The sequence below is a fragment of the Lottia gigantea genome (genome assembly GCF_000327385.1).
Source record: "Lottia gigantea unplaced genomic scaffold LOTGIsca_24, whole genome shotgun sequence".
NCBI lineage: Eukaryota > Metazoa > Mollusca > Gastropoda > Lottiidae > Lottia > Lottia gigantea.
Window position 1 is genome coordinate 729683 of NW_008708707.1, and position 24778 is coordinate 754460.

General features: G+C 31.9%; 2 protein-coding genes across 2 annotated transcripts; both read left to right on the forward strand.

Annotated features, from left to right (window-relative positions):
* Positions 1 to 4834: 4834 nt before the first annotated feature.
* Positions 4835 to 4984, forward strand: LOTGIDRAFT_116432 (hypothetical protein; the record flags this gene model as incomplete). The annotated part of the gene is made up of 1 exon (XM_009055276.1): positions 4835 to 4984. A coding segment is annotated over one exon (150 nt), but the record flags the coding sequence as incomplete, so codon positions are not given.
* A 2959-nt stretch (positions 4985 to 7943) lies between these two features.
* On the forward strand, positions 7944 to 13802 carry LOTGIDRAFT_160223 (hypothetical protein; the record flags this gene model as incomplete). Its single annotated transcript, XM_009055277.1, has 4 exons — positions 7944 to 7953; positions 11028 to 11087; positions 12350 to 12534; positions 12996 to 13802. The coding sequence occupies 4 exons, from the start codon at positions 7944 to 7946 to the stop codon at positions 13800 to 13802; spliced, it is 1062 nt and encodes a 353-aa protein (XP_009053525.1).
* Positions 13803 to 24778: the final 10976 nt, after the last annotated feature.

The window sequence follows — 24778 nt, forward strand, 5'->3', positions numbered from 1 at the left end:
TCCTTATAATATAAGTTATGCAATTATAAATTATTAGATTATAAATCAAGCTGTTTCCCTTTTTTTCTACTGAAAATATCCAATCAAAAAAGATGTAAAAAATGTTAGATCATACATGTTTGTGATTATTGATAAAAGCTCCACAATTATAGCTATGAAAAGCCTTATATAATAATTATTTCATCATTCTAGTATGATTCAGTACAATATTTTCACCAGAATTTTCGGCGTTTGAAAGTTTGTAATGACGATTTGTTTTTTCTCGATACTCCACCATATATAGAGTAGACATGCGGCATTTTTGAAGGAATGTGATTGGCTGTTCTCTTACGTCTGTAGACTGTTTACTTTTTTACCTAAATCAACGCCCAAAAATTGTTGAACTTGTCTCATTCATAAAGCCTATGAATGTTATATGTAAAACCTACAATAAAACCAAAAAAACTTATTTGTAAGGTTATTCACAATATATTATGTAAAACCTGATTAGCACATGTACAAAAACCGATAATTCCATAAAACCTCTGAATGTTGAATGTAAAACCTAAAAACCTTATTTAATTTGTATGGTTATTCACAATATATTATGTAAAACCTTATTCATTTTCAGTACAGCTTAAATCCAACATGGATGAGTCCTTAAAACCTCTGAATGTTGAATGTGAAACCTAAAAATATCATTTCATTTGTAAGGTTATTCACAATATATTATGTAAAACCTAATTTCAGTTTCTAGTAGTTTTTTTTGAATATCATAGAACAGTTTAAATCCAACGCAGATAAGTTCATAAAAACTTGGAGTATTATTGATTTTCAAACGAAAATGTTAAAGTTTCAATACATATTATTTGAAGAGATTTTTTTTTAGATGACATTTTTGTGCAATATGTCATCAGTGACATTGTCATAGTGACATCTATCCTGCCTTCCTGTACTCTTCATTTTTATGAGACTCAAAGCTACTCATCCTTGCCGTCTTTTGATATATATATTGACTGGTATAGGCTTTAGGGCCTTATACCTTCAATTTCGACAGTTTATCCCTTATCATGCCTGTGCCAGTGCTTCTGAGAGTATACCTTACCATAGTTTTTTATGAGATTGAAATTTACTCATTCCTACCTTTGAATAGATATTTTGGACAGGTTAATATATAGGCTTAAGGGTCATATAAGTTTAATTTCTACAGTCTATCCCTTATCATGCCTGTGCCAGTGCTTCTGAGAGTAACCTTACCATAGATATATTTTTATATTTATCAGCTAATGCAGGGTGGTAGTGTATTCAATATTTATGGAATTGAAAGTCAGATATTTTGACTAGTATAGGGGTTAGGGTTATATACCATGCCTGTGCCAGTGCTTCAGTACTTCATAGATATATTTTTATATTTATCAGCTATTCAATATTTATAATTCTGATTCTTACCAGATTCTGATAAATATTTTTGATCTGAACGTTTCTATAATTAAGGTCATACGCAGGTCACAAAATCTTTTAACCTTTTGAACTCGAAGACATCTGCCTTAACCAATCAAATTTGTACCCTCTCCAGTGCTGGCATATTGTGACACAGTGTTTCTTAATTTGACAAACGTTTAAGATGCCTGTCTTTAGACCCTAACTGACGTGGCTATGTTAAAAATAAAAGCTAAAAAAAGGAACCTAAGTTTGTCTGATTTTAATTAGGCTCAATACATGCCAAGCTCATTCGAACATTGAACCATGTTGGTTTTTTTTCTTTAAAGAATCTTCTAATCTATATATATCCTTAAGCCACGTATTATTTTTGCTTTTTATATCGATTGTTAATATCTGAAGATTTTTTTTATGTAATCTAGCTTTCGAAAAAATTTTCTTTTTTGCTTCGATTATTTTAGATTGTGCTTGAGAGTTGCACAGTTTAGTGATTTTATGAAATTTTTGAGCATATCATGATTGATGTGTTTTTTTTGCTTCCTTTCTTCCATTTTTCATCTGATCAGACAAAATTTTGCGGTAAAGGTTGTGAACATTATAATAATCTATTGTAATTTGAAAATATCTTTCCTGGAAAAATTTACCTCATTCCACACTTTATGTATAACATAAATTGCATAATTTTACCTTAAGTCACATCGACCCTGACTATCTTGCCTTGTGTATATTAAACCAACCGTAATTGTCTGAATCTATGGTATCCTGTCAAACTGCTCTGTTTTAAACCAACCGTGATTGTCTGAACCCAAAGCGTACCAAGTATTGCTTAAGGTCACGCCGACATGACTATCTTGCCTTGTGAATTTTAAACCAACCGTGATTGAGCCCAAAGCATACCAAGTATTGCTTAAGGTCACGCCGACCCGACTGTCTTGCCCTGTGTATTTTAAACCAACCGTACATGTCTGAGTTCCCAAAGCATGCTGGGTAGCTCTTATGTCACGCCGACATGACTATCTTGCCCTGTGTATTTTAAACCAACCGTGATTGTCTGAGCCCAAAGCATACCAAGTATTGCTTAAGGTCACACCGACCTCACTGTCTTGCCATGTGTATTTTAAACCAACCGTACATGTCTGAGTACCCAAGCATGCTGGGTAGCCTTTAGGTCACATCGACCTGATTGTCTTGCCCTGTGTACTTTAAACCAACCTTAAATGTCCCCAGTATGTTTGGTAGCCCTCATGTCACGCTGACCTGGACTATCTTGCCCTGTGAATTTTAATTTCAAACCATCCGTATATGTCTGAATCAGTCAGACAAGTTAATACACTCATTTATTAATAGTCTAGTCTATAAGTCAAACCACTAATATAATATCTACACTATAGGCTGATATATTATATAGACTCACTCTACTAGCCAAATAGCATTCCTTCACTGAGTGTGTCTCACTGTAGATTTTCAACTGCAGCCCATGCTGATTAAAGAGGTAGTGGCAGTGACAGAAGAGTAGGGACCATGGAATTAAGGGGTTTACAGGAAATTCTTAGATTGCTACTTTTTATCAAGCAAATATAGAACTTCATTTCATTTTATTTCATTAATTAATATATCCATGTGTGAGCTAAAATAATAGATTATAATAGTTCTGCCTTCTAGAATTGTTGTCTGTGGATGGATTTTGAGGTTAGGACTGACATTGGAATTAACAATTAACCTAGAAAAATTAAGTTAAAACTTAATTTAATTATTTTAGGCCTATGTAATGACATTCGAACATTCAATTTGTCATTTGTGGGGTAGGCTTTACAGGATCAGGACATCAAGAATTACAATATCATCATATCTTTTATTCTTTCTATCATATCTTATCATATCTTAAAATATCATAACCCATCAATCCATTACAATCCGTAAAAACTGAAAGTATACAATACAATCATCTTAATCTTACTTATACTTAATGAATTTTCTTACTAATTTATGACCTTTTACTGTAGGGGATACCGAATTTCATAGGGAAGCTAAATTTCATAGCATGAGACACTGCATGGTACACAAGTGCAAACTCTACACCGCTTATAACAAAGCCGGACTTAAACATATGGAATGAAATTTCCATTGACACCGCTTGTGGAAGAAAACGTGCTCACAGAAATAAATGTGAAATATGCTGAGTAAATAACTTATGCAATATCCTAAACGTTATAGAAATGTCGATCGATATATTAATAACTAGATTATTATTAATAAAAAGATTATAAACCTCGTTCCCCTGTATTTCTGTCTGTCTTAGAATATTCTAAGCTAATAGTCAGCAGTACGCCCAAGAAACCGGAAGTTATCAAAAAGGGAGATAAGTTACGTATAAAGGAAATACATGGATTTGTGAAGCGTCTAAAATCAGAACTTGAAACTACAATGATTCTTACAGCCTATGATATAGCCATCTTAGACAGGGATAAATTTTAATAGTTCTGCCTTCGAGAATGTTGTCTGCGGATGGATTTTGAATTTCTTTTTGAGGTTAGGACAGACATCAGAATAAGGCATTGCTCTTTACAATTAAAAGAAAAATGAAATTGAAACTTATTTGAATTATTATAGACCCATCTTAGACAGGGAAATAAATAATAATAATTCTGCTTGTTTGGATTTTGATTTTATTCTAGGGATTCAGACTGACTTTGGAATAAGACATGGCCCTTACAAATAAACCAGAATATTTTTAAATACTATATTTTTAATTATGATATATTATCTTGGACAACAAAATAATAAATTATAAAAGTTGAAGGGCTTCTTTTTTTCTTTTTCTGTTAAGAAATTTTGTTGAGGTCACTGCGATCTTAACTTTCAAATATTAATCAAAATTGTCTGATCTTTATTTTTCAAAATACTTTTTATGGTTTCTTTTGTTTGGATGAAAGTCCTCCCCTAGGGTCCATATTAACATGGTTGAGTTTTGAAATTCAATTTTTTTTACATTAATAATTGAATTTTTTAATCAAGAGTTATAGACATGTAGGGTTTCTAAATCATTAAATGAACTTTTCATGTCAGTATTCATAAGGGTACAGGACTACAGGCCAAGGTCACGTTTTTGCTGTGTTTACAAAGACAGATAATTCCAGGAACTTGACGTGACTTTTAAAGATATCTCAATAAGTAAGACCTCTATCTCAATAAGTAAGACCTATATCTCAATAAGTAAGACCTATATCTCAATAAGTAAGACCTCTATCTCAATAAGTAAGACCTATATCTCAATAAGTAAGACCTATATCTCAATAAGTAAGACCTATATCTCAATAAGTAAGACCTATATCTCAATAAGTAAGACCTATATCTCAATAAGTAAGACCTCTATCTCAAAAAGTAAGACCTCTATCTCAAAAAGTAAGACCTATATCAAAATGTAAGACCTCTATCTAAAAAAGTAAGGCCTTTATCTCAAAAAGTAAGACCTCTATCTCAAAAAGTAAGACCTCTATCTCAAAAAGTAAGACCTATATCTCAAAAAGTAAGACCTATATCTCAAAAAGTGAGATCTTTTCTCTAAAGTAACACCTATATCTCAAAAGTGAGACATGTTCTCAAAAGTAAGGTGTGTGTCTTAAAAGTAATACTCAAATCTCTATATCTTAGACCTAAGCTGTAAGACCTGTATCTCAAAGGTAAGACCTGTGTCACAAAAATAAGTAAGACCTGTCTCTCATAAAGTAAGACCCTCAGAATCCCAAAATCCTAAAAGTAGGACATAAAACCTCAAATCACTAAACCAAAAAAAAAAACCCTGAAGAATTGAGAAAATACTGTGGAATTCAGAAATTGGGGACAAAGTCTGTTTTTTTCAGTACAAGCAGCTGTTTCAGTCTAGTATTTGCTGAGTTATTGCCCTTGTCTTAGAATAGATATGTCAAAACAGTCTGACAAGTTAAACAGTTCCAATTTGACTTCAGACATGCAAAAATTGTAAAAAAGAGGATCAGAATTTGATGTCGTTTTGTTTTGTATTCTCTAAACTACTAGAAAATCAAAGTGTCAAAGAATTATTGCCCTTGTCTTAAAATAAATATGTCAAAACAGTCTGACAAGTTAAACAGTTCCAATTTGATTGGCAATATATCATACAGGCAAAAATTGTCAAAAGAGGATTATAATTTGATGTCATTTTGTTTTGTATACTCTGAAGTGCTTGAGAATTAGAGAGTTATTGATCTTAGGTCTTAGTTGATGAGCGCTTATCATATTTGTGTTTGGGTGTATGTTCAGTCTAATATAATTCGACCAAATTTCGGTTTTTTTTCAGTAGCTTTAATTTTTGATATAGCCTTTTCAGTTAGGGTCTAATGACAGCCATTTTGAACATAGATCAAATTAACCTTTTGACCGTACCTTATAAACACACCATGTCACAAAATGTCAGTGCTGTAGAGGGTAAAAATATGATTGGTTTCAGATTTCAGAAGGTTAATTTGATGATCCATGATCCATGATATGATAATCCATTTCAAGAACCTCAAAATTTATTTTGAAAAAAAAAAAAATCAAATTTCCTCAAGAAAAAGTATAGAAACACATTCGAAGAAGCTCATTTATCAAATAGAAAAAAAATTCAATTTTCTTTAGGTACAAGCATAACAAATCATAAATCATTGAAAAATCCATAAGAAAAAATCTTTTGTGGAATCAATTCTGAGATTATTGATTTCTGTCGATCTTTGGTGCTGCTGCCATTTCTTCTCTTGGAATCTATTCAATAACTTTACTTTATGGTCAATTCAATGCATTTAGAAAAAAAACACATTTGCAGAATTTCAGGAAAATTGGACTGCAGTTCTATTTGGCGTGTTGCCAAGAAATTTCTTAGAACGCATTGACATGTACTGCTAGGCAATTGTGAGGTTTAAAATGAATAAAATTAAGGTGGCTTCATTTTACAAAAAAACAAATCATTCCTGAAGGCTGAAGGCTTTGAAATAAATGGCATTTATAAATCTTGATGTCCATAGTTAAAAATCTGTATCTTTTTACTACCGAATACATGACATTCTGCTGTCATGTCAAAATGTGGAATTTTTATGATTTTTTTTATTGTGCAGCTATTTTCACATTAAGAAAAATATTATTAGCTTAATGTAAAGGTTTTCTAAACTTTATATGTGTATGTGAGGACACTAAAAACATAAATTTGCACCATTCCAATTTTCTATCAGAAATAATTCCACTATAACCAAGCGTTTATGATGCCATGATGCCATGTTTAAGATCCTTAAATAATATTAGCAGCCAGTGCAGTCGTGAATCTAATGTGAAGTTTGTTATTTGTAAAGTGAACCCACCTTAATACACGCTATTTTTATCCCAGTGGAATCAATATTCAGATGCACATTTTTTTATGCCAATTTTCTGCAGATTGTAGAATTCTTTTGGCATGATTTTAGAAATGTGTCGTGCTGAAGAAATTCTCAATTTGTTCTATAATATTTTATGCAGACAGGATTTTTTACTGCATTTACTGGAGCCATGGTGGCTCTGTGATTTAGAAGCTTGCTGTGAACATGAGGGTCCAGTGTTCAATTCTGGAATAGGTCAAGATGATACCTCAAATGCTACAAGTTTAGGGGAGCCCATTGTAGGATGTTGGCCATCTATTTGATGCTGTGTCCTAAAACATCCTTTAACCTGGCACTAAGACTAGGTAGGCTAATGCCACTTTTTGGGCAAAATTTCTCTCATAGCCCATTGTAGGGTGTTGGCCATCTATTTGAGGCTGTGTCCTAAAACATCCTTTAACCTGGCATTAAGATAAGGTAAGCTGATGCCACAGTCTAAAATGAACACTCATGGAACACTGCAAGGTGTTGGCCATCCTCTCTTTGAGTCTCTTATGTCACACACTGTGTCCACAAACATCACATAAATTACCCTTGAAAGGAGGAAGGCGAAATGCCACTGTCCTCATCGAACACTGCATGCAGTTGACCATCCTCATTGGGATAATAAATAAAGTCCAGGCTCTGTCTCAACATGCCTTAAACTACACTAAAAACAGGCTAATGCAACTGTCCCAAATTTCCCTCATTGCACACTGCATTCTTTTGCTATTCTCAGATGCCCTTGAAAGTGCAGCAAAGTAGGTGGTAGAAATAGTTAAGTTCATTTGTTCTTATTAATTAGATTAATCAGTATTATTAATGGAACCTGTGTAGTGGAACGTATTAATCATATTCAATCAAAAAACATTTTAAACTGAGTGAACTTTCGTCTGGAATAGAGTGAAAAAGGATTGAAAAATGTAGTTTTTTGTGGTAAGAATGAACTTCTGGAATAGATTGAAAATGTAGGTTTTTGTGGTAAGAATGAACTTCTGGAATAGATTGAAAGTGTAGGTTTTTGTGGTAAGAAAAAACCTAGGGGATCTCGAATAGATTTGAAAAAGGTATCTTTTCTGTGTTAAGAATGAACTTCTGGAATAGATTGAAAAGGTAGCTCTTTGCCCTAGGAATCTGGCCTGGATGGAAAATGGTAGGTTTTTGTGGTAAGAATGAAGTGGATCTTGAATAGGAATGATTGTTAAAGGTTTTTTTTTTATTGTGATTAGAATGCGACAATTAACCACAGCGCCACAGTGCGCTGCGAATCTAATTAAATTTCCTTTTTTTCCTTTTTTTTTTTCTGATATATTTTTTTTACCCCATTATAATCAGATTTTTTTTAACATATTTACTTCGTAATGATATAATTTCACAGCCGATCAAGGTGCATCATATTCTTTATGACATGAATTCTGGGATAGCAAGTCCCAAGGAGGTTGTCATATTGTTCTATTTTAGGTTTTGCCTTCCCACAATTCATCATTAAGAGCAAGAATTGAGGCATGCTTTGATTGGTTAAATAATATCATTTGAACAGAACTGTAGAAGAAAACCTGTTAGATTATAACGCTGGCTGTGTGTTTAAAAATCCTTTGACATTTTAAAAATCAGAAAATAGTAGGCTTATGCTGATGACAAAAGTTCCCTCATTGCACAACGCAGGGTGTTGCTAAAACTCTTAACCAGATGTTAACTGTTATTTATGGTTGCTGAAGCAGGACATAGAATTTCTAAAACCTGATAGTCAGGAACAATAGGCATCTAAATCAATATGATAATATGCAAAAGATAGAACGTCCCGTATTTCATTGTCATGTGGGCTTTCATTTGCATAAATTAAAGGGATTGTAAAGAGGTTTTCCATACTTTTTACGTGTATTGGATAACAGGGTTATGTCTAGAAAGGGCCTTAGAGTGGAGGGAGGAGCAAAATAAGAGATATTTCTATGATTTAAGAGCTGAAGCACCTTGAAACAGAGAAAGACATTAGATTTCAGATGTTCTGTGATGAATTTTGATAGCTTAATTTTCCTTTTACAGGCATGAGGAGGGGGCATGGTGTAATTTTCAGGCAGACGTCTGTGGTTCTTGCTATTTTACTTCAACAAATCCTTTAATGACTTAGTTATCACGAAGTTCCGTGGATAATATTAGCATCTTTTGTGATGGAATGGTGAAAATTGATGTTAACAGTGTCCCTGATACACATAAAAAGTTCAGAAAACATCTTGTACAATCCCTTTAATTGTTTTGTCAAAAGGCATGACGCGTAGCAAATCATTTTGTATGCAAATGATATGATAATACTATACATAAAAAAATGACATTCAAGTGTATCGTTATTATAACAAGCTCCAGCAGGTTTTGTTGTATAAGTTTATCTCTGTTTTTTCCATCATCAAACAATGGTAATAATGAACATGTTGATTGGAAAAATTCACATTTGAAGATGTTCACCTCTATTAGGTTATGAATAAATTAATTTTATCAAGCTTGTGATAGAGTCTAGGGTGGTATTGAAAAATAATGTCTGAACCTTGTAAGCCTTTTACTAACACTACAAAGGGAAGGGGGGGGGGGGGGAGGGAAGTTTGGTCAATGACACTTTTTTTAGCAGATCTCGCTAGTTTCCTTGAATAACATTTCAGCCAAGATGAGTGTTGGATCCATGCCAGAGACAAGATGGCGGTCAAACAATGGAAACACACCTTTTCTCCCCTTGAAAGAAGGCAAAAATTCTGCCTCTGATTTTAACATCTTGAAAAACTCAATCAAAAAAAACAATGCTGTTATTATCAGAAATTGTTATATCAAGTTTCATTGCTGTGGCATAACTCCTTATTAGTCAACCTATGAACTTTTCAGAACGTCCTACCAGTTTTATTTGTATTTAATAGTGACCATTGGTTAAATAAGCACCTTCGCTATCTGTTCATACCTTAGTTTCAGAAACAGGAATTTTTTTAGCTTACACAATCAGTAATAGTGTTCACAGCTCAACTTCGAGCCTTTAAATGTGCATCATGTATTATTCATCGTCCAAATTTGAGTCTTTACGTCCAAGTGTATCCATAATTATTCACTTTTGAAAGTTAAAATTTCAACTTGAATTTTAGTGAGACTGTGCCATATAAAGAAAACACATATATAGAAATAGACAGTGAAATTTCTAGTTTGAGTTATATTTGAAGGAATTATAAGATTTAGTTTTAGTACTTCTTAAGACTATTAAAGCCACATTCAAGACCCAAATCAATCCCTGAAAATATCGACTGTTCCTCTTTAAGTAAGTATTCATCCCACGCTTTATCAATGTTGAAAAAGCGACAAAAAAACTAGATGAATCTGTTTAATTTGAAAAAAAAAAAAAAAACGTTTTAGTGAAATTGCAAGAACCACAGACATCTTACTGAGAATTGGAATGGCGCAAATTGATTCTAACAGTGTCTCGGCAATTACTTTAATCTCAGGTTTTTTGATTATTACAATATTTATCTATTTATTATTTTATTTAATAAGTAGAAAAAATGAGCTGAAAAGCTGTTGCATAAAAATTATAACTAAAAAGAAACTCATTATGTGAATCTCCATGCTCTAAATAGTTTTAACAACACACTTGTTTTTTGTTTTTTGTTTATTCTCTATGCTATCAGAGATGAATTATGTTTTTTTTTTTTTGTGGTGTCTAAGATATATATATATATATGTATAAGACAGTTCATTACATGTCAACACTTTATTTAGTTACTTTTTATCTTTCTTATTTGCTCAGGAGTAAATTTATTTGGTGCAGAAGTTAGTTTTTAATGGGGCTCAAGTTAATTGTTGATGAACTCAAGTTGTTTATCTTTGGTACTTAGGTACTCAAGTTAGTTTTTAATGGGCTAAAGTTGTTTATCTTTAGTGCTCAAGTACTCAAGTTAGTTTTTACTGGGGTTCAAGTTAGTTGGGGCTCAAGTTTTTTTGGTTTTGATAAATGAAGAATTATACATTACACATATATATAAGCTATAGTTTATCTAAAAAGGTAAAGCTTATCAGTTAGCATTTAGTACAGTTTTTAAATTTGCTCAAGTTTATAACTAGTTTTATTCCTTTTAGGAATTGAAGTTATATATTTGGTTGCATTGAAGTAATTTATTATGTGTGCTTAATTTTGCCTTTGATGCACATATTTTCTAGTTTGTGTGCTTAAGTTTTTAACTTGTTTTTTACTTCTTAAAGGCATTAAAGTTATTTATTTTGTGTGCTTAAGTTATATATCCTTAGTATTTAAAGGGACAGGTAGGCCAATTTTCAGGGGTTAATTTTAGTCTTGAATATATGTAAATAGTCTTTATAAGTACTAAAAATGTATGAAAATTGCATAATTCCTTTAAAAAATACTTAAAACTAGGACTTTCACTTAATATTTCCATTTATGATGATGAGTCGTCATTTTAACTTTCAAAAACGGATAATTCTGAACACACATGGATTTGAAGGCTCAAATTTTGACAGTTAGCTGTGAACACTATTAATGAGAAGCTTAGCTATGGTACGATTGGTGGCCAATTTCTTCCTTTAAGTTATTGTGAAAGTGATTTACTTGTGCTATAATAAGTTATAACAGAATGTTCAGATAACCCTCTACTAGACTGTTCCTAATCATTGACTTGTGAATCAGTGATTGTGAAAAAAATCAATACTCTTCTAACTTGATAGTTTTTATAGATTGATCAAATGCCAATAACGTTTCTTTTGACCTGTTTTTTTATCTCTAAAAAATCAATATCATAACAGTTGATTTGATAGATGCATCAGTGAATGAATGAATGAAAATGAACGAGGGAATTCCTACATGAATAATTGAGTGACTGATTTGAATAAATAGATATTCGAATGAATTATTGACTGACTGATTTAGTCAATGAATGAATAAATGAATGAACGAAAGATTGAAATAACGAGGGAACTTTCGAATGAAAAATTGAGTGACTGATTTGAATAAATGGAATTTCATATGAATTGTTGACTGACTGATTTAATATTGTTGACTGATTAATGAGCAAATCAGCTAACTGATACTATAAATGAATCATGGAAATAATTCCTTTTATTGAGTGACTGATTTAATTGATAAATGACTGATTTAATAAATGACTCATTGAATGAACGACTGATTTAATAAATTGAATGAATGACTGATTTAATAAATTGAATGAATGACTGATTTAATAAATTGAATGAATGACTGATTTGATAAATTGAATGAATGACTGATTTGATAAAGTGAATCAATGACTGATTTGATAAATTGAATGAATGACTGATTTAATAAATGAATTATTGGATGACTGATTTTATGAAGAAAGGTCAATTACCAGGAAGTTGGACCAAAGTCCAGCTGATATTAGAGATCATCTATATTCATGTGGAATATTATTGTTTCTTGTTTCTGTTGGTTTTTTTTTGCAGCCAGTTTGGAGCCTGTTTAGACTTCCCAAGGAGTGCCAAGGTTGGAAAAATTAATTAAAATTTCAAATCTTGTATGATTTATGTTTCAGGCGAGAAGCCGTACCGATGTAACGTGGAAGGATGTGAACGAGCCTTCGCCCAGTTATCAAACCTACAACATCATCTACGTAACCATGACGATCAAGTTAAAAAGGCAGCAACCAAACAGTTTAAATGCCTAATTTGTCATCGTTGTTACACGAATGAAAGTAGCCTTAAATCTCACACGTTAAAGGTAAGTTATCTCCCTTCCATGTTAAGAAAATAAGATTGTACAAGGCAGTAGTATAGGGGTTTTTAAATGGAGAGTAATTATCTCCAATGAAATCGTTTCAAGGAGCCTGAAAGGGGTGTGAGAATGAAAAAGGTTGAAAACCGATGCAGGAGTGTAATGGAAGCAATTGAGGCAAATGCCCCATTTTTAAATGACAGCGAAACTTTAAAAATGTCTTTTTTTTTCAATTATTTGTTTTAAATCTACCCGGGATCCATTTTGCCGTGTTTTTGTTTTGTTTTGTTTGCGCTATGACTGTCAAAAAACTTGTTTTGAGGATCCCTGCTCTCAGCTTATACTTATACAAGCATCTATAAATTGTTCTTTTTATTGATGATGTGTACCATGTACATGAACAGACTTCTTCAAGGTCACAATGGAGGTCATTGTTGTCAAGGTCATATTTTGACTTTCTGTTTCAGATGCACATTCACATCAAGCCTTTAGACCAGCATCAAATCCAGGACCTCGCGAACCGTCAACGAAAGCGTAAGCAGAAGAACCCAACAATGTATAATTCTCCCACGATGGTGCCCCTGCGTAACCGGGAGAACGGGAACCCGACAGATTGTGTCATTACGCGAGTGGATCATAATTTAGATTTACGTCACGCCATGAGAGAGAGACAATTGTCACAAAATGCTCAACAATTACGAGACAGCCTCTCTTTGGGTGAGAGAGCCTCCAATGGTCAACTTCACAACAGCCTTTTTTCAAATTCGGTCTCCGATCATCACCATGACGATATCAACTCATTAGAACGTCGAGCACAACGAGAATTGCTGCTACATGAGCCTTTGGCGTCTGCTTCACTTCAAATGTTTTCAAATCAATCTATTACCAGAAGACCGAGTTCGACGATACCCACATCTATTGGATCAATCAGCGATGGATCCTTGGCGCATCAGTCATCAAGAGACTTGTATTCTCCGTTACCGAGTCATCACATTGATCATCCAACGTCGCCTAGTCCGTATCCATCGTTAAACCTGAACGTCACCGGGAATCCATACCCTGCCCATATTAATCATATCAACCGCCATTTGTCCCCGTCGACCATCACCCCAGCACATCAACACTATAGTGCTAATTTTAATAATTCGGCCATGAGGCTCTCGCATCGTCTGCCACACATGATGGTTAATCCCATGGCAACGGATCACATGACATTACCAACAGCTCCATCTCGTTTATTGGATACGATGCCTTTCTCTCCACTCGGAAATTAACAGTTTATTATTATTATTGTTATAATTTGTTTGAAACCCTTTTCAAAGCATTGTCAGACGACTTTGGTTATTCGTGAGCAGATGTGAACTTTGACCTATGACATTTGTTTTTTGGGCATCCAGATGTCATGAAGGTCAAGTGGAAATCGTGTGATGACACCATTTGAAAATCTTGACTCTAAAAAAGGAAAATACATGCTGAGATTGTTAAGTTGGTTGCCATGGTGATGGTATGGAATTTTCTGCGAGGCTTCATCATCTGAAACTGATGGACTGTTGCTGATCTTATGTTGTTGAAGAGTTCTGAAAAAAATCCCCATCATCATCAGGACCGTTGGTTTTATAGGAAGAATAATGGGAGGATAATTTTTTTGAACTTTGAACTGAAGAAGAAAGAGCTGAGAAAGAGAACTCTCCAGACAGGACAGGGAATCGTGGGAAAATGTTTGAAACTATGAAGATCCTGTGATAATGTTTTGAAAAGATACTTTCTGATAAAATAACAATGAAATTGTTTCGTGTAAGATATTTATAGATTCTATTTGGTGTTTGTTTGTTTTTCTAAGAATTATGTACATTTTACTTGTACATTTAAAACTTATTATTAATATTATTATTATTATTATTATTATTATTATTATTAATATTAATATTATTATTATTATTGTTATTATTGTTTGTATGTATCTATGAAGTAGGCAATATTGCAAACGTTGTCCATCTTATCATCCAATCAAATACTTTGTTGGTTTGTCTTGATCATTACACCAAAGGTGTCAAAGTCTTGATGAAAAGTAGAATGTTGTCAGATCTTAATTGAGTGAAGTAACCCACAGAATATAAACAAAACAAAATTTTTAAGCTATATTTAAGATGTATTTAAATTTGAGTGCAATTGAACTAGGTTAAATAGGAGAATTTATGTCATTAATTGGTTTCTGGTTGTCATCTGCACAATGTATGTCAAGGTATTGGAAACTCTGTCTAATACCTTGACATCATTGGACATTTTTTTAGAGCTCAAAGAACTGACTTGTATATTATTTAGCAATGTTTTGCTATGAAACAATTTTTGAGTTTGGCAATGAAACAGTTCAGTTCCCATTAATTTTTCCAAAATATATTTTGAGCTTAAAGAACCTTTTTTGAGCTTTGACTAATTGACTTGAAAACATTTACATGTATATGCCTATTAGGTTTTGAACTAATCCAAACAACAATTCTGAGCTTCACAATTTTGAAAATGAGCTTTAGGATAAAACTTGTTTAAGCTTCATGATATTTTTGTTTTGAGCTTTTTTACGTAACACAATGTTCAGTTTTGAGATAAAACATTTTTTTAAGCTTTGCAGTATGATTGTTTTGAGCTTGTTTATAAATCACTTTCAACTTTTGAGGTAAATCATTTTTGTGTTGAGCACGTTGATAAAAAACTTTTTTAAGCTTTGTGGTTTCAGACAGCGAAAGATAAAGTTTGCAATATTTCCGGCAAATATTTGATTATAGGTATGATCAATGTTTGGTTTGGATATTTAGTTTATTGTGATACCAGCTTTAGTTTGAATGCTTTTAAAGCATTAAGTAGCTATGCATGATTTTAGAGTTAAAGGGACAGGTGCGCCATTTGTTTTTAACAATCATACTTTAGTCTCACAAATGGGAATTTTTTAGCTAAGCCAATCAATAATAGTGTTCACAGCTCACCATCGAAATTTGAGCCTTCAAGTCCATGTGTGTCCAGAATTATCTGTGTTTGAATGTTAAGTCAAAAATCAACCCCTCAAATTGTCGCACCTGTCTCTTAAAGGTTTGTTTAAAGGGATTAGAAAGAGTTTTTCCAAGTTTTTTTCTGCCTTTTTGAGTGAGGGACACTCTGTGTTTTTGCTATTCTTAATTCCAATCCAATGCCTGTGGTTCCTGTAATTCCAGAGAATAACTTGACCAGCTTGTGGCATCACTATCAGAAGATTAAGTGGCATAACCTTTAAGTTTTACAAGAATTCCAAGAACCACAGGCATTGGACAAGAATGGTATAAATAGAAGCTATAATAAGTGTTCCTGATACACATAAAAAAATTAGAATGGTATAATCAAAAGCTAAAAGTGTTTCTTGTATATTCAAAGGCCAGAAAAAACCTCTTTATAATCCCTGTGATAAAATGGTCTATGTAATAGGAAGATATTCCTGGTTAAAAATCTACTGTCCTTTACAAGGAATTGTCCATAATAGATAAATATTTTTTAAGTTAAACCCTAAAAGGGATGATCACTTTAAGCCATCTTCACAATGTCAAGCTATTGCAAACTTCGTCTTAAATCTTGAGTGCAATAGCCACCTTTTTTGTTTAACAGAATGCAGCGATTTGATTGGACTGTACCTTGGCAAATACAGTCAATCAGAACCCTCAAAAGGTGGCTATTTTAGTCAAGGTATAAGAATTTAGTAATAGCTTAACATTGTGAGGACCTTAAAGGAGACTGTGGCCCAAGGCCCGGTTTTGCAAAAATCATTTCTGTTGAATTTTAAAATAACTGGACACAATTATATGGATAACAATTACTTGTGACGTTTCAACGAAGGTTCTTCTGTCTTTATCGAAATGTCGCAAGATATTTTATTGAAGTAATTGTTATCCATAAAATTGTGTCTAGTTATTCATACCCCAGTTGCTACATGCCACTAATGGAATTTAAAATGGCTGACAGTTAAAGGGAAGTAACCTAGTTACTGAGTAAAAATATATTGGACTTGCTTGTGCAGTCTGTAGAGTTTCAGACCATACAGACTCTGTCCGCATTTTCGGAAATTTTGGAATTGATGATAAATTTGAATGAAATCATTACCGTAGTTCATACGCCCTCAGTACCCTTGGAAAGAAAATGTCCATAATCTCTATTTTTCCTTCAAATTTTCTAATATAATCTTGTTATTAAGTTGTTAAGATTTTGCAGTAAGTTATTTATGAAATGCCTATCAAATAGGATTTTTGTTATGTTATGATAGAATTTAAAATTCTAATTTTATTTAGTTCTATCAAATAGGATTTAGTAATGTTATTCTGGAATTTAATATAGTACTATCAAATAGGATTTAGTAATGTTATTCTGGAATTTAATATAGTACTATCAAATAGGATTTAAGTAATGTTTCAGTACTGTCAAATAGGATTTAAGTAATGTTTCAGTACTGTCAAATAGGATTTAAGTAATGTTTCAGTACTGTCAAATAGGACTTAAGTAATGTTTCAGTACTGTCAAATAGGATTTAAGTAATGTTTCAGTACTATCAAAAAGGATTTAAGTAATGATATGATAGAATTCAATTCTATTTCTTATTTGATTTCCATAAACCCATGAAGTGCTATCAAATAGGATTTAAGTAATGTTTCATTGCTATAAAAAAAGATTTAAGTAATGTTATTTTTGATTAACCCTTTCATTGCTATCAGATAGGATTTAAGTAATGTCTTAGTGCTATCAAATAGGATTTAAGTAATGTCTTCGTGCTATCAAATAGGATCTTGCTGTTTGGTTGTGCAATATTTTTTTTTCAATATTTTTTCTATCATCTCTTAGAGCTGTAGTTTAACATAATCTTGTCTTTTTTAAGTTTTGCTTTCATCTGATGAATTATAAAAAAAATTTGTTTTGGTTGCAAATTATTTTGTCACTGTTTGTTATGGTTCTGATTCTTTTTTTTTTTTTTAATTTTCAATGAATAGTTCAGTCTATAGTAAACTGACGTTATTCAAAATGACAATTTAAGTCAATATGCAAATGAGGTTGTGTTATAACAAGAAGGGACTAAGATTCCCGACACCAACACTCTCGAAAACACTGGTCGTGGTGTGAAAAGAGTGCCAATAATATAAGGTGGAACTATCTTTTTTGGATGGTTATAAAAAGTCTGTGCAATGTTTAATCATTTAAAAGTTTTTGTTTTGTTTTGGGGAAAAGGTTTCTAAAGCTTTTATCCATTAAGTTATTTAATGTTACTTTAACAATTTGCTCAAATCCAATTTGAAATGTCTCATGTAATGAATAGATGGTCGATAACTTTCAAAAAGTTTTTTTCTAATAATTTTTTTTCATATCATTTGGCAGAATATATCTGGTATGTCTTAGTTAGGACATCCATCACAAAATGTTTGATTTTTTGGTTGTTTGGTACTTTATGAAAAAATGTCTGAGTGTATCCTCAAATTGTGAACTTTTGTACCGAAATGTTGGCCATGTTTTCTCTAAACGATCTTAGTGCTAGGATATCCTAGAAACAGTGTTAAAGTTACTAGGACCCTACCCTAGGACATCTTAGTGCTAAGATTATTTCTAGAATACTCAGTCAGTATTTTTGCATCATTTGGTAAATCCATCATAGAGTTTTTTTTTGGTTTTTTTTTGTTCAATGGTACAATTTAATGCAAAGCTGTCTTCTGTATTCGTTAATAGTAAATTTTTGTATCTGTCATGAAATGCTATATTTTATTATCATTTTGGTAAATCCATCACTAAATGTTATATTTTTGTATCAAATGGAAAAATATCTTAAAAGCTGTCTCTTTATATCAAGTGAAGATATTTTACAAAGCAAATCATAATTTTTAAGTAATTCTTTTGCAAAGCTATCACACATTTTTGTAAATTTCTTTGCAATGCATTAGATGCAAGCTAATTCTGCCTGTTTTATTTGTGCCAAAAAACTTTTTTGCCTTTTCTTATAGTAATAATATTTACTCAATTTGAGAGTCGTCATAGAGTTTTTCTAAACATTTTATGTATATCAGGGACACTGATAGCATAGATTTACACTATTCCAATTTTCAATCAGACGTCTGTGGTTCCTGCAATTCTACTTGTCACTTTGGCAAGCGGGTAATTATCAATTAGAAATCAATGTTGTCTGATTGCAAATTGGAATGATGCAAATAGAAGCCATAAATGACCCTGATTCACATAAAATCCTTAGATAAGCTTAAAGATTGCCGTTAACAGCTTAGAGAAAATGGATCTGTATCAAGATGAGGTCCATATCAAAGAGTAGGAACTGAATCCAAATATGTTTGCTAGTTTCATCTTTAAAAAAAAATGTTTTTAAAATAAGAATTGCAAAATATCAATGCTTGCAAAAAAATGTTTTAGAGTATATATGTTTTGTGGTGCTTTTGTATAATTGCGAATTTTAGCTTATCTCTTGAAAAATGGCAAAGTTGAAATATCAAAGTTTGCAAAAAAGGTGGTTAGGTTCTACTGTTTGTTCTTTGTTAGTTTGTTATTATAAGTAATCATTTGAAATGCAAAGTTTAATGTTAAGAGAAGTTCGAAAACTTTGCCTATGGTATTGAAATTTTGGGTTATTTAGATATTTTTTTGTATTGTATCATAGTTTAAGGATTAAGATTTAATATGTAAATATTTTTAAAGCCGTGACTGGTAAATGTCAATAAACGAAATAATGGCCATTTTGTCTAAATGTTAAGTATTGTCCAAGGGAGAAGGAATTATATCAGGTTGACTAAAAACTCATATGTGCAAATCTTGGTTATATTTCAGAAACATGGAAAAAATTCTCTAATTTTAGGGGAATCGCATGACCCACAGACATCTGACTGAAAATTGGAATGGTGCAAATTGATGTTATCAGTGCCCCCGATACACAAAAAATGAAATAAACCTCTTTAAATCCACTTAGGATATCGATCCCTTTAAGCAAACAGGAATGTAGTTATGATGGTGCTGAAATCAATCCTTGACTTTTGTTACTTCTGAGTTTTTAATCTCCCTTCACGTTTTGTTTTGTTTTGTAAATAAATATGCATTACATGTTTTGTTGAGATTTTTGAATTAATTTTGTGATTTAATTTTTAACCTGCCATTTAAAGAGACGTAAAAACACATCCTGAATTATGAATCTGATTGGTCTATAATTTTAGATTTAGTTTTATTAACCAATTAGATTACTGTATTTCCTAAAAACCGAGGTTAACTTGCCGTTACTCCAAATTTCCAGAATTTAAATTTAGATTATATGGATTATTGTATTTCCTAAAATGTTAATTGTTATCATCGATTCACAACGAAACTGCTGCTGTTTTATGCTTGGTTCCAACCAAATGATGATGCAGGATGTGTTTTTGGCTCTTTTGAAAATAACAAATGATAACAAAGTCATCTATCTAAAAAAGAAAATTTTACATTTTTTGTTACAAGTAGATATTAGGATAACAATACAAATACGTGTTTTTTAAGATACACATGTATCCCTTTGATTTGATTTCATACATAGTTAAGATACACATGTATCCCTTTGATTTGATTTCATACATAGTTAAGATACACATGTATCCCTTTGATTTGATTTCATACATAGTTAAGATACACATGTATCCCTTTGATTTGATTTCACACATATTTAAGATACACATGTATCCCTTTGATTTGATTTCATACATAGTTAAGATACATAAATGTAATTGTCTTTTTTGAAATTGAATGCAAACTTTTTTTGTATTAATCTGATTCTCCAGCCCTTGTTATCATTTGTTATTTTCCAATGAATATCTATGTTTTTTTAATACATAATAATAATTAATACGTTAGCTGTAAGCTATTTTTGTACATAACACAAACATTATTATTATTGCATTATTATTATTATTATCATTATTATTAATATTAATAATTTCAAACTTCTAAAGTTTGTAAAATTATATCCTAGGGTTTCTTGTTTATCTTACTCAAACAGAGTGGTTAATGAGGCATATTTTATATGATTTGGTCTTGAACGTGAAAAAGTGGGCAATATTGCAAACTGCTGTATGTTCTTAAAGGTGTAGAGGTTAATTTGATAGAAGTATAGAATCTGAACTATTTTGTGCAAAGGGTTAAAGGATGTAGATGAAATTCTTGTATATAGTGTATTATAATTCCTTTTTTTTTGTATCCTTAATAGTTATGAATTATGATTCCACAATGCATTATGAAACTAATATTGCCCTGTGGATATATTTAAATGTTCATAATGCCTTATTATTATTCTAATATTTCCCTTGAAATGGGTATTGATAATGGATTATTAAATGTGAAAATTAATTCATATTCATAATGCATTATTGTTATTCTAAGTTTACAATTATGTTCATAATGCATTATGGTCATTTATTATCAATGATCAAAGTGAACATTCATAATGCATTATGAACTTAAATTATTTCCTTAAAAATGATAGAAATTATGTTCATAATGCATTATCAGAGTTTGGTGGACATTCATAATGCATTATGAACTTACATTCCATACAAGTGGTAGAAATTATGTTCATAATGCTTTATCAGCGATTTAGATGGACATTCATAATGCATTATGAATTTAGCTTTATTCCATACAAGTGATAGAAATTATGTTCATAATGCTTTGTCGGGTGGACATTCATAATGCATTATTATTGTTTTCATTATTGCACAGTTATCATCATTCATAATGCCCTCTGTTTGAGTAAGATTATCAAGTTTTTGTATATTCGTGCTTTATCTTTGTGAATAGTTCTCAGTGTGTGGATAAAATCCAATGAAGTTGATAATGACGAAAGTTAACATGTTTTTAATATATGAAAAATGGTTGCCAGCTAATTCTCTAAATGTGATAAAAATACATGTATTCTTTTAATTTTTCTCTTTGCTTGGTTGGTTGAACCCTGCAGAAATACATGTTTTATGTAGTCTTTCATGATGTTTTTATTATTTTCCCCAGGGATATCCAGATCCCTGTAGAGCTTAGCTTTATTGAGTATTTCCAAATGTGGATAGATCTTTAACATTCATAACCTGTGCATATCAGACCTCAATTTATTGTTCTATCCCATAAGGTTTTTTTTTTCATGTCAGCCCTTCCAACTTTCATCAGTGACAGGGGGAAACCAGGTTGAAAATTCTGAATTTATATTATTTCAACCCGTGCTGGGATTACACGCTGGACCTCCAGGTTAGCAAACCTCATGAATTCAAGATTTACATTCTTCCAATGAATCTATAACCTGAAGGCTAGCATGAATACAAGGTTCTAGGGTTTTGGGGTAACCTAACGGCAACCCCTCTCTAACCTCCCCTCCCATGAGTATATGCTAACTCTAGAACAACAAGGTATACAATTTTATAAATACTTTAATGAGTAAATATAGAATCTAAAGACAAACAACAATAATTAATGGTTAACATGAATACAAAGATTAATCTAGGATAATTGTAACAAATATGGCAGCTTAACCCTTTGAACACTAATCCTTTTATGCTCTAGCAGCCACATAATTAAGTGATATATAATATACCAGTGAGCGGATGGTGAAGCTATTTAACTCTTTCAGCGCTTAGTAGTAGACAGCGACCCGAGTAAACAGACAGCTGACCTGAGTAAACAGACAAGTGACAATGATTAAGTGATATAGTAACTTAGCAGCTGTTGGAATGCTTTACCAAGTGACAGCGCATAATATTAACGAACGCCATACAAGTCACATTACTTGAAGTTCACTGTATATGACATTTCAATTTCATTCACACTCAGTGTTCAAAGGGTTAAAGCTGGACTGATGTTGAAAAAAAGTGGCTCAGATAAACACTTGGCCTATACCACATTGTACACTGGAGCTCAATTAAAACAGAGATCCTTTTTTCTCAATTCAGTCCAGCTTTAAGTTAAGATAATATTAAATCTTATATATTTGAAATAAATATTCATAATGCTGGTAATGAGATGGAAACAACCTTCAAATTCATAAAAAGCCATGAGAAACAACCCTCAAATTTACAAATTATAAAAAGCTATGGTTGAGATTACAAAGGCACTTGTATATAATGAGAAATAAATCAAGACTACTTATCTTGAATCAAATGGTGTCTGTGTTTAACCAACTTGCTGATTACAGTGTCTCTGTTTAACCAGCTTGCTGATTACAGTGTCTCTGTTTAGCCAACTTGCTGATTACAATGTCTCTGTTTAGCCAACTTGCTGATTACAGTGACTCTGTTTAACCAACTTGCTGATTACAGTGACTCTGTTTAACCAACTTGCTGATTACAGTGTCTCTGTTTAGCCAACTTGCTGATTACAGTGTCTCTGTTTAGCCAACTTGCTGATTACAGTGTCTCTGTTTAACCAACTTGCTGATTACAGTGACTCTGTTTAACCAACTTGCTGATTACAGTGTCTCTGTAAACAGGACTTGGATTGAATTATATTACGGTAACTTTCTTACATATTGGTGTCTGTGTTTAGCCAACTTGTTGATAAAAAAAAGACTTAGTGTCTATGTTTAGCCAACTTGTTGATTAAACAAGACTTAATGTATGTCTTGCCAAATTGCTGAAATATATCGGTGTCTGTGTTTTGCCAACTTGTTGATAAAACAAGACATAGTGTCTGTGAAATATATAGATGTCTGTGTTCAGCCAACTTGTTGATTAAACATGACAAGATAGTATCTTTCAAAAATAATCTGGGACATCAAATCACGGTCCTGTTCACAAACTACCTTAAAAAAATCAAGACAGGGCAAAAGTGCATTAGATAGTTTAGAGATCATTTAGGTTGAAAAAGATGGAATGGTAAATAAGTATATGTCAAAAGCAATGAATCTTTCTTGAAAATTTTATTCCAGATATGACCATCTAGGCAGTTTTAGAATCGGCACGAAAGTTTTAATGGAGCAAATTGAATACAACTTTCATTGATAAATTAATTCAAATGAAACACCAAAATGTTTTGTCCACAACAATTTGGAGCACCAAATTGGCATGACAAGTTCACTAAATTCAACTTAAAATGAAAAGGATTTAATATTTACAAGCTGTTAATAACATTTTAACAAAATTTGAATTTATAAAGAATTGGTAGAAAATCGGAAGGAAACCATGAAGTATTCAGGTACAAATAGACCAAAATTATTCATAATATACACATCAATAATTACAAAAATTCACTGCATAGCTCAAAATAATTAAAAAAGAAACAAAAGAAATTTATGTAAAACAAATTTGTATCCCTGATATCTATAGGGCACCATTGTGATCTTAATTTTAATAAAAAAAAAAAACAATAGAAATGAATAAAAAAAATTAAGCCTCAATTTCCATTTTGGATAGCTCACACCAAAACCAAACATTATGATGGCTTTGGAACAAATAAACCAAGTACTAACCATCCAAATTCGCTCATTAATCTAGATTAACCCTTTCAACCCTCGAGGCAAGTTTACCGGCTATACACTTAAGCAATATATACCCAAGCAGACGGTATACCAGCTGTTACTAAGTGACGTCATACAACGTTAACGTCATACGCTTTTACTATTATTACTTAGAGTTCAGGGTATATGACATATTTTATTTACACTCAGGAATCAAAGGGTTAATAAATAACATATTTAACACAAAGCATCAAGAATTACCCCCATCCCTCACACAATATATATATAGATAGATAGATACAGCAGCAGCATGGTTATAAAGAACACCAACATTGACAAATTCACTCACCTCAGTTACATAAATATTAAAGCTATCATGCAGTGGAAATAAAATTGAATTAGGTTCAAATCAAAGATATATGGCAACTATTGATATGTTTCGCTAAGTCATAAAAAGCCAATCAATTTATAAAAATGTATGAGTGTTTTCAAAGACATTTTTCTACTTTTTTTTAACATTTATTCACAAAAAAAATATTAAATTCCATGTTTAATTAAAGGTGTTTTTTTTGAAGGACCAAATCTTTTTTTAACATTTCACCATAGCTTTAATATACCATTATTATAATTATATATAGTTTAATAATCTATATGATCTAACAAGTTTACTTTACAATAACAAAACTAATGACATGAAAGTTTGAATACGTCACAGGAATAAGAGATCTTACGTCTATCTACCAACTACGAGCCTCTGAGAGCAACTGAATTTGTAATCAGAATATGACCACAAATGAT